The 11,775-nt window shown below is 44.7% G+C and overlaps 1 protein-coding gene across 1 annotated transcript in view; it reads left to right on the forward strand.

Moving 5' to 3' along the window:
- Positions 1–894: 894 nt before the first annotated feature.
- dnah5 (dynein, axonemal, heavy chain 5) overlaps positions 895–11,775 on the forward strand; it is a gene marked incomplete at both ends in the record, with an annotated part of 140,136 nt that continues 129,255 nt past the window's right edge. The window contains 3 exons of the mRNA XM_084471872.1: positions 895–984; positions 9,423–9,557; positions 11,084–11,168. Of these exons, the coding sequence (XP_084327998.1) occupies positions 895–984; positions 9,423–9,557; positions 11,084–11,168 (310 nt within the window). The remainder of the gene's footprint in view (positions 985–9,422; positions 9,558–11,083; positions 11,169–11,775) is intronic.

Below are 11,775 nucleotides of genomic sequence, written 5' to 3' on the forward strand. Positions count from 1 at the left end.
TAGGCTAAATATGCGAACATAACGGGATTGTGCTTTATGCGTAGGCCTACATAAAGCATGTTATTACCTTTGGTGTAATACATCAAGAGCTTTACCATTATACTTATGAAGTTAGTCTGGCCTATGCTTTGTGAGTTTGGTGAGTGCGAGACTATTTACATGCGTTATATAGGCTACGTTGTAAAATACATAGTAAAAGTAGCCCATCGTTAAATGTAAATCAAAAGGCAGATAAACAAAGAGTATATAAAAACTAGAGGAATATATTATATTAAACCAAATAATGACACTGGGTTACATACCGACGCATGCTGCATTATGATCCATCCCACAGGTGCCAAAACCATTCAGATGACGTCATGGTCGAGTCTCGGAGTCTGCAGGATGCACGTGTCCCATTGAAACCTCACACTTCAAAAATGCATGTGTTTTATTTGGCTATATATTTTTTTTTGTCACAAAATGTGTTTATATAGTGACTCACTTAATAAATCGGGCTACCGGTTTATTAATGCTTAATTACCCCTTTCAAATCAGTATTTCGGATCTGTTAGAAATATCCTCAGATCTTACTTTTCATACTTGTTGATTGTTATAGATTACGGGCTACTATCTTCTCACAGTGATGGTATGTCAACCATGCTTTCAACAAATCTCAGCTCCTAGTGGCCGATTTGCGTTACCTTGGAAACCAATAACAAACCTCTATTATTAGGCCTATCCCATGGGAAAGGGATCTCCTGGGATTCCCAGTGCGCTCCCAGCAAAGAAGTACACCTCCACCTCCACCGCTGTGATTCTTTATAGCTGTACCACCAGTTAATATTCCATTCGCCATAGCACGGCCTGCCAGACCTCGTGCGGCGCGTCAATTAGCGGCGGAACGCTTCCAGCATGTCTTCTGGTTCCAGAGCCACCAAGGCCAACCACAGGAGTCGACCCAGCAACCTCTCCGTCCCGGCCGAGTCAGCCAGGGAGATGCAGGTTTGATTTTATAAACTTTTTCATGGAAGTGGGGATGAGGTCGGTTAGAGGGGTATTTTCCATGCTGCGATTATTTTTGTTTGTTTTCTTTAGTTCCTGCCGATCGTCCATGTTTATATTTAGTTGGGCCTACAGGGGTTCAGTATAGGACACAGGCCTGCAGCCTGTCATGAGGCCGTCCTTAGACGCCACTTGATGTGGGACGCACGTTTGTAGACTTTCACAAGGCCCTTACTTTGACCAATCTGAGACATGATCTGGGCATAGGGTTATTCACCAGCCCTTAAATCAATGCAGCCTGAATACCCTTTATCGAGGGTTTATACACGACGTAGGCTTATTGTCCAAGGTTGACAGTGTAATGCAGCAATGTAGCTTTATTATGGCTTTATTATACGCAAATGAATGAATGCATATAATTTCAAACAAATAGGCCTACATGTCGACTGATAATGTCTGTCAATCATATAGCGCTATGCATTAACCTACTATTTTAAGATATTTATTCGATTTGGACGAAATAGGCTATTCATTAATGAATCCGTTCAGTTTTATCATGACTGAAAGGTGGATTATCGAACTAATTATCGAAGTAATTAGCGGGTCTGAAGTATTGCACTAATCCATCCACTAGGTGGCAGCATAGTCGAAGTAATATTTAATGCTTGAGAGGTGGGTGGGGCTCGATCGCTCTGTCTGTCTGTCTGTTTAGCTGTCTGTCTGTCTGTGTGTGTCTGCGTCTGTTTCTGTCTGTCCGTCCGTCCGTCCGTCCCTCATGGCCACACACCCATGTCAGTTCGGCACAGAGAAGCCAGTGGCGTTTATCTCTGAGTCCTAGATCCGTTCGTCTCCAACTCCCTCTGATAGATCGTCGGGCAACACGGAGCTTCTGGGCCTGGCAGATGAAAAACAAACTCCGTACCGTCAGTGTCGGAAGCAGGGAAACACTAGTGATCAAAGCCAAGTCTTTAAATATAACGAATCATTGATCATGACTAAGTATATGTTTTCCTTTCTTAAGGGACTCATTTACACGGAGATCATGAGGCATCACATGGCATTAATCATCATGAAATTTAATAATTGAATGTAACCTTCCATATGTAGCATTGACAAGACAGATGTTCTGAGGGGGCTGTCCCACCAGGCCGGTGGAAGGGGTCCAGGGTCACCCTTCTTGGATGTAGGTCTATGTCAATTAGTGAGGAGGCGGTCCTGACAGCTGTCTGGAGTGGTGTGGATTTGTGCATAGATGAGTGTTTGAGAGGTGGGGGGACTGTTTACACAGTTTGGGTGTTTAGGTCTGTGTGTGTGTGTGTGTGTGTGTTTGCGTTTTCTTGTCTCTGAGGATCCAACAGGAGAAATCAGTCGTCTCTCTCTCTCTCTCTCTCTCTCTCTCTCTCTCTCTCTCTCTCTCTCTCTCTCTCTCTCTCTCCCCCATTCCTCACCTCCCTCAGATCTCCGCACATCCCCCCTGTCATCCATTATTAAGCGTAGCTCTCCTGTTTCGTTAGCAGACGGTTCGGAGTGGAGAAATGAGTCCAGGCACAGTGAAATATTGATGAACTGCTTTTAAATGCAAAAGGCTTTCCAATCATTTCCCCCTCTCCTCTCCCCCTCGCCGCAGCCCCATCTCTCTCCCTCTCTCTCTCTCTCTCTCTCTCTCTCTCTCTCTCTCTCTCTCTCTCTCTCTCTCTCTTTCTCGTTCTCGCACCCTCGTTCTCACTCTTGCACCCTCTATGTATTGCACATCTGTGGCTCTGATCATCTGCAACGTGTCACTGCGAAGTCTGATGGAATTAATTCTTAATTGGTTGTGGAGTTAGGTCTGTGTGTGTGTGTGTGTGTGTGTGTGTGTGTGTGTGTGTGTGTGTGTTTGTGTGTAGTGCCTGTAGTGTCAACCTTTGGGTCTGTGTAACACTTGTGAGTGTGTGTGTATGTGTGTGTCTAGCGTCTTCATGAGATCTGCTGCTCCAAGTAGACACTTTGATGTCAACTATTTCAACTAACTAGCTATGATGACACTGCTCACAGTCTGCTCACTCTCGTGTGGTTCTTGTAGTTTTATAACCATCGAGCCGCCTCCACCGCCATTAACCGTATTTTCCATTGCTTTCCTAATGCATGACAATATCCATTTTATGGGTGTGTAATAACTATATATAGCCTATTTGTTATCTGGCCCGAGTCCACCGGTCAGTGAAGCAGACAATGACCACTACGCTCCCCCCAGACAATCGATCGAGTTTGCCCTGGAGTTTGGTGTGGATTGATGTCCCTTTTAAAATATCGCTTGGGGTCCACAACGACTGCAGTCGAAATAAACCAAAAAACCAAAATCAAAGATTGCCTAATTGTGTGTTCACATTCCATCGTGCATACTTCTGTTGTGTTATGCCTGTGTGAAACTTCATGATGTGACACCCAACCACCACCATTACCTTCAGCACCCACCTGCAGTTCCACCCCTCACACCGCCACCCACACCCCTGGCGCCATTGTTGAAATGTGCTTGGTAAAGCGATAGCCGCACCGCGATGATTGGTTCGCTTACAGGTGGTCATCCAATACCCCCGTTTTAGCTAGCCACCTCAGCCCTCTTTTGAGGTCCAACAATTGCATCGTTTCAGGGGGGTAGGCGGGGGTGAGAGGGCAGTAACCTTTCCGCGACGAGACAGACAAGTCACCGACGGGGAACAACGGCGCAGTCACTCGTCCTGGCGTCTCATCTTCTTCGTCTTCTTCTCCCTCTTCTTCCGGGCTCGACTTTAGCACTTGTGAATGTCATGAATAGTAATGCTAATTAGTGGATTAGAAGGTCTTGAAAAGGAGTGGCTTTGTTGTTGATGCTGACGACGATGCTGCACTTTATACCCGAGTATCAAAACAAGGTAAGGTGATCTGAGGAGTTCTGAAGTTACAAAGAGGAACCCGGCAGGGCTTAGCGGTCAAGTGGGTTAGCATTAAGAAACGAGGGACGAATGTTCTTGCCGTTGACGGTGTTGGTGGACAAAGAGTTTCAGAAATGTTGTCAAAGCCACGGTAGACTCATCAGACCGTGGATTTAATGCGGTCCGAGGCTGAAGGCGTATGAATATTTTATTGAGTATAGTAATGGGAGGTAACGTTAAATGAGTAACAATGTTTTGTCTCTGTCTCGGTGTCGGTTGGCCTTATCTGGCCTTAAGCAGAGGAAAATAATTTTCTATTCTTATTGATGTGGTGTTTATTTGTTGCTTGCTTTTCAGCCCAAAATCAGATACCAAAATAGTTTTATTAAATAACAGTTTTGCCTTCCAGCTCATCAGTCAACACAAAACCAACATATTGGCGTCTAGCATCTTAAATTGTTTTTGCCTAATTAAATACACACAAAATTGTATTGCAGAATGCAGATAATAAAAAACTAAGAATTTACATTCCTGGTAACGACATTGTCACCATGCATAGTTTCCTCATAAAAATATATGATAAAAAATCATCAATGTATACATACAAATCAATAAATAAACTGCAAATAGAATAGATTAGTTCCTAGCACTGAGCCAACCAGATTGCTCTTCTCTGTAGATCTATTCTACTCCGTCTTTCTTTCTCTAAGTGCCTGGCATGGGTAAATGAGCTTTGTTTTTACTATTTTAACGGTTTGTCACTCATGCAAATGTGCAATGGCTATATTTAGATGGCTACTGCTGTGCCTTTTTGTGAATACCAACTGTGTCTTCAATTAAATGAGTTGTGTGTGTGAGTGTGCATGTATCTGTGCTTGTGTTCCCTGTGGTCTGTGTTGTACGTGTGTGTGCATATGAGCTTGCAAATGAAATCGAGATGTAGTCATCTCCGGTGTATGTGTGTGTTTGTGTGTGTGTGTGGGTTACTGCTTGTGTGTGTGTGTGTGTGTGTAGGTTTGTTTGTGTGTGTATTTGCACGGGAGTATGCATGTTTTTGTGTATGTATTTGTATAGGTTGGTATGTGTGTATGTGTGTGTGTGTGTGTGTGTGTGTGTGGGGGTGGGTGCATTATAATCACATCATTAGTACCAGTATGACGCATCCAATCTATCCGTTAAAGTGCATCAATTTATTACCTCATTATAAATCCATGCATGTATCATTTACTGAATAAAAACATTCCCTTGAATAGAGCCACACCGACGAGTAGAGTATTGGCTGGGCCGTGAGGCTGCGTCTACTCAGAGAGCCATGCTGTTGAGGTATAGGGTATAGGGTTAGCCCCGAGCCTGCGTGATCCAATAGATGAGCGGACGAGGTGACGAGAGCACCTGCCATGTCTCAGGCTTTCAGGAGGAACCTCTGGAGGCAAAGTGTGCACAGGGTCATCAAGGTAGGATCAATACCTGCAGAATGTGTTTGTTAGCTGTCTTACTGTTCATTCTGCTATGTGTGAAGGTAGAGATTCTGCATGGGCTCTGTGTGTTGATTTTGTTGTTGTTCGAGAATGTCAATGCCATGTTAACCATGAGGCTGTGACAGCCTGGGTCTGGTAATCTATGTTGAACGTTTTACCTTCAGAGTTCACTGAGTTGGTTGACTGTCAGTGTTGCCTTGGTGTCCTCATGTATCAACCTCTACAGGAGCGGGTAGTTAACATGACATGAAAATAAAAAAGTAGTGTTTTTTTTTGCTGGTTTAGGGTTAGGCTTGGGTTTGTTTACTTCTTTCACAGCAGCGTTCCTCTCAAACAAGGCCTCGTTGATGCTTTTTTAATAGAAAGGATTGCTAATGCTGTCGTTTCAGTGTCAGAGTACCTTCTGCCGCTCTGTCTGCTAACAGCGTGCTATATTCACATGGCTCAGGGCCAACACAATTACACTCCATTCTGTTTGCGTGTAAAAAGCAAAATAATATGGGTTTTTTTTACGTACGTGTGCGTAGGTGTGTGTTACCTGATAGATCCCGCTTGGTATGTGCGCAGTGCTGGGGTGTGTGTCATCAAACAAACCAAACCGCCTTCTCTGTGTGTGTTTGTCATTCAGTCACACGTATGCGCGCACACACACACACACACACACACACACACACACACACACACACACACACACACACACACACACACACACACACACACACACACACACACACCCCACAGACACACAGTCCATCAGGGCAGCAGGTGCGGTGTGAGCAACTGTTTGCTTGCCAGGCCAGTTTATAATGCGGTTGACTTTGTGGTTTGGTGAGAAATTGTGACCTATGTAGTGTGTGTGTGTGTGTGTGTGTGTGTGTGTGTGTGTTTTTATCATAACTTGTATGTGTTTGTATGTGAATCCTAGCATGTGCACATGCCTCCATGTTGACGTGCACCTCCATATTTGCCTGTGTCTGTGTCTGTGTATGAATCCTTGTGAAACACACACACACACACACACACACACACACACACACACACTCCCCTGGCCCTCAGTGTGTGCTGGTGAACCATCTCCCCCTGCAACATTCCTGGGTCAACAGCCACGCGTCCCCCATGGACATCCTGGGACAACAGCCCCCAATGCACAACACCCAGGGTCAGAGATAAGGAGCCAGGGGGACATGCAGCGGGGACGGAGAGACACAGAGAGATGAATCCGTTATTGTTTGAGCCTACATCCTCGTGCCACAGGAACGCTGCGGTCTGTCAGAGTGCTCTCACCTGCGCCGTAGCAAAGGCCATTTCACACACGCACACCTGGATTCAAAGTGTCTCTCATCGACATCATGAATAAAACCTGCTAAGTGTCTTTCTCTATCACTCCCTCTCGTTCACTCTCTCTCTCTCTCTCTCTCTCTCCTCTTCCCTTTTGGATGCTGCCTGGCTCTTGCATCCCTTGCTCCCTCGTCTCCTCCTCCCTCAGGCCTTGGTCTGCTTTCATGCACCTTTATGTCCTTTTCTCTGCTTCCTTTTGTCTAAATCACCCACATTGATCCCACCTACTGATCTCTATTCTCTGTGACGACCCCGCCTACTTATTTACTCTGACGTCATTGTCTCTTTCCTCAAGGCGATCAGCTGATGCCAACAGCCGGATCTGGAGCACCTGGGCCCGGTGCTCCAGCTGGATAAAAGGGCAGCTGGTTGCCTTGTTGTCTCTGGCTTCTCTTGCTCTCCTCGCAGGCGTCCGCACCTTTTTGGTTTGCTTTGGCGTTTCATTAATTTATTCCTTCTCCACAACACCCCACCTCGCATGATCAATACACCCACATTTACATGACTGAAACTGCTGACATGCACACCTCATACTGGCGTTACTTTGTTAAGTTGTGCGTTATGTAAATATTTAAATATTTATATTTATTTACATTACGTTATGTAAATAAATCTTTGTGTTCTATCGGTTATGCACCGTCTCTCCCGTTTTTTGTCGTCTCCGTCGAGCCGGGTCATGACATCTCACAGTCTCCATTTCATACACTTGGGTCTGTATGCTGCGTTGTGTTTTTTCTGTCCGTCCCCCACCACCCCCGCGTCAGCACGCGCACGCACGCACGCACCCACCCACCCACACACAGCCACTCTAAATCCCCTCTTTATTTCTCCCTATTCTTTCTTTCTTTCTTTCACTCTTTCTTTAGCATCATCTTTCTCTCTTTCTTTATCTTGGTCCCTCTCCCTCTCTTTATCTTCCTTCGCCTCTCTCTGTCGTTGTATTTATAAAAAGAAAATCCCTTTATTTTCTTTTTCTTTCTTCCTTTGTTTCCTTTTCTAATCCCCCCAGTCTGTTCTTGAATCCCAATGTCACACCAACATAGCCAACATTTCAATGCCTCCATAAAGTGGACCCACCCATTCGCTACAGGGTGGTGGGCAGTGTTAAATAAAGTCGATATTCATATCCTTCAAGATGTTATGCAGACTCTCGTCAGTGCGGTCACTTTGCATGCACTACGAGGTGCATCTCAACTGGTGTTAATCAGCAATTTGCCTAAATGCTTACAATCAAGTTCAATCAAGTGGACCTTATCAGGGCTGCACACCTGCTCCTGCTCAGATGTTCACCTGAGTGCACATTAGCCCCGTTCTGCAGGGCTAAATATAAAATCTGATGACGCATGACTCCAACTTGTTTATCTGTGATCTGGTCCTCGGTCGAATGTCAGATAGCTACAGCTATAGGCCTGATTCATTCTCAGTCTTGGACTTGGTTGTTATGTTGCACCTTAGAGACAAGAAAAATGTCGTAAGTGACCCCCCCGACGGCCCACCTATGTCCTGTACTTAAATTTTGAGACACAAATGCAACCATGGATGACATGGATGTGTGAATCATTTATTGACCTGCCTTGTTCCTTGGTTACGGAGGCTGTGAAACATAGCCACCTGCTGGGGGACACTTTTAACTGGCCGCCTGTAACCAACAAACAAAGGCCGTTGGAAACCAGTGTCGGTTGTATACAGTGCTGCATACCGCCTTCTGAGGCAGTTTAAACTTACCAAAGACAAAAATGTACAACAAACTTACAACCTACATTCGGTTTAGTTTCATTTCCTCTACTTCTGTGTAATATTGATTTATTCAGCCGTTTTAATCAGGCATATTGTATTCTAAAGGGTGGTGGTACGTTGGTGAATTGAATTGTGTCTTAGGACAACGTTTGTTTTTTGGGGTGGGGTAAACCCTCTCTGTTGACACCCCCGCCTCCTTTGTCTACCTACCTTTCACATTTCAGTTGAGTTCTTCTCAGTTATTTGGTATTCGGACCTTGGCTGCAAGGACACTGGAGGACAGATAGAAGTGGGAAGGAAAGCGTGGATAATTGGATGAACCCAGTGGAGAAGATAAAGGATTTTTCATTTCTGTTTAAGAAGAGTGTGTTCTTCACAAAAGCGGCAAACAGCGGCAAACAACTTGTTGCTTTTTTAAACATGGCTATTTTCACTATTTCCTCAACGTGTGATTGTGCTTAAGAGTTTAATGACTGAGACAAGTTGCAAGATTATGGCTGAGCTTCAAACTACGGACATTCCCATCAACCCCTACATTGCTAAGAAAGTATGTAATACAAAAGTGGTGTGGCGTATGGATGTTTGGACGAGTCCTCTGTTAGCGTCGGCCTTGCATTTCAACAACATCAAGGAGACCTTCGCTCATTCTTGCATGCTAGTAATTGGGTAATCATTTGCTGTTATGGTTTAACTAGTGTCCCTGCGGGATTCTTACTCAAAACTCAATTGATCAGACTCCCAGTTTCTCTATTGACTCAAATGTTTGTGTGTGTGTGTGTGTGTGTGTGTGTGTTATTGTGTGAGTGTGTGTGTGTGTGTGTGTGTGTGTGTGTGTGTGTGTGTGTGTGTGTGTGTGCCTTTATGTGTGTCTGTGTGTGTGTGTGTGCGTGTGCCTTTATGTGTGTGTGTGTGTGTGTGTGTGTGTGCCTTTATGTGTGTGTGTGTGTGTGTGTGTGTGTGCCTTTATGTGTGTGTGCGCGTGTTTTGTTTTCAGCAAAAGCTGAAGGAGGAGCGCGAGGCCAAGCGGGCTCAGCTGGACGGGAGGCATGACTACGTCCTCAGCATCGTGGCCTCCTGCCTGGGCCTGGACAAGGCCCACGTTGAAGACGCCATACTCGAGGGCACTCAGGTATTGATCCTGTGTGTGTGTGTGTGTGTGTGTGTGTGTTCCTCCCTCACACTCTCCCGCTCCTATTCAAGTTCCCACTAGCCCCCTCTTATCTGTCTCTGGCTGTCTCTCTGTCAGTGGCGGCTGGTGATAAAAAATGTCGGTGGCGCGCAGTAATAGTCGGGGGGGTCTGGGGTCCCCCCAGAAAAAAAATGAATTTGGTAGATTGGATTTCCTGTATTCTGGTGCCTTTTGGGGATGGCCACTACCTATTACCTATTACCTATTACCTACTATCCATTCAGATTCATGGCCTACATCCTGACTTGCAGGGCCTGGACAAGCTTACAAAATTACCCATTGTTGTTATTATGATATTGAGGCAAATCATGATCACTGTCCTAAAGCGTCCATTTTTTGTGAGTCAATGTCTACTTCAAATGCAGTGCAATTATGGGACAGTTGCTTTATTTTGTTTATATGCTACAGGCCGAAAGACTAAATTTATATGTAACTTACTTGCTCCTTTTAAGTATAACATTGCTTGGGGAGTCCAATTCCTCCACTGCAATGGGTGGAAAGTGCTTTTACAAATCTCTGCTAGTTAGCGATCTATCACCTCTCTGCATGTAGTTGCGTTGCGCAAATGCTGCTCAGGGAGGTAGCCTATTTTGATTGATTTGCTGAATTGTCCAATCATGTGGTGATAGAACATATGAAAAACAACGCCGTTGTTCACAAAATTGCGACCCGAGGTGGAATTTTCATGTGCCAATGAAAAGCTGTCTCTGCTTGATGGACAGCAAAAAGTTTGCGAGCTCACATAGACTTCATCGTGGCCGGCGCCCCTGACTTGAAGGAGGGCTTTATTTCGATTGACCAATAACAAGCCTAGCCCAAAGAATTGATGTTCAGACACATTTAAATGGTTACTGGCCAGGCAAGTACTGTCTATCAAACAATTAAACAAGGATAAATGCTATGTATTTTTGTTTATTTATTTTCGTATTTTTAATGGTTTATTCATCATAGTCGGCAGATATATTCAAGTGAATATTTCACGGAGGGTCGGAGCCCTAGCGCCCTCTATTGACCCACCGCCACTGCTCTCTGTATGTATTTAAAGAGGACGTGTGTGTGTGTGTGTGTTTAAGTCTGTGTGTGCCCACTTGTTTGTGTGTGCGCGTCTGTGTGTGTGTGTGTGTGTGTGTATGTGGTTGTGTGTGTGCTTTTGTGTAGATGTGTGTGAGCTTGTGTGTGTGCTTGTGTTTGTGGGACTGTGTGTGTGTGTGTGTGTGTGTGTGTGTGTGGCCATGTTTGTGCTTTGAAGTGCTTTTCAGGCGTGTGCATTCATGCATATGCTTCATTGTGAGTTTGCCCTCTATGCATACCCTTTGCAGGCATTGTGTCAAACGCGCCAATAAAAGTCTTATAAGGCTGTAAAAGCCAAACAAAGATTCGGTAGAGAGTTTGACCAGTTTTCCAGCCTTCCACCCATACCTCGTCGTTCTCTTTGACTCCTGTTCGTGTCCCGTGTTTCCCGGCAGATCGACCGCATGGAGCGGTTCTTCACGGCCAAAGGTCTCCCCCACCTCATGTTCTACCACCAGGACGTGGAACCGCTGCAACGAGGTACAAACAAGTAGATTAAGGTCCTTAAAAAGATACCACATTCACTGGGGGAGTATTGTTTCTGTATTCCTGTGATGTGTTCTTTGGATGACTCTCAGAATAAATTACCTGGAAGGCTGGGAATCTCCCCATGATGTATGAAGTCATTAATTTAATCATAATAATCTAAAATGTTTTATTTATTTTCTCACCAGAGGCTTTCTATTTCTTATTCTGTCATCTCTGCCGAAAGTACTCCCTACTAATCATAGACATAATTATTCAAATGTATTTCAGAAAGCACCAAGTCACACTCTGGGGCTATATGCTGCGTCGTGATATAGCGATGACTCAGCCCTGTGTGAACAGCTGCTTGGCACAGACTCCTGAGTCGGGGCCAACATTTATCTACAACACACCACATTTCAATTATATAACCAACAAGGGGAACACCGGATTCATCAGTCATTTAATTATTCATAACTCACTGAATCACACGCTTGATCAGTCATTAATATATCCAAATGCTTTGGGGCTGAAATGTATTATTATTTTTTGAACAACCTGATTTTTAACTTTCTCAAAATGAAGCCTTTTTCTATTCACACACACTAACTTTACGCATCCA

The sequence above is a fragment of the Micromesistius poutassou genome (genome assembly GCF_964030765.1).
Source record: "Micromesistius poutassou genome assembly, chromosome: 8".
Taxonomy (NCBI): Eukaryota; Metazoa; Chordata; class Actinopteri; order Gadiformes; family Gadidae; genus Micromesistius; species Micromesistius poutassou.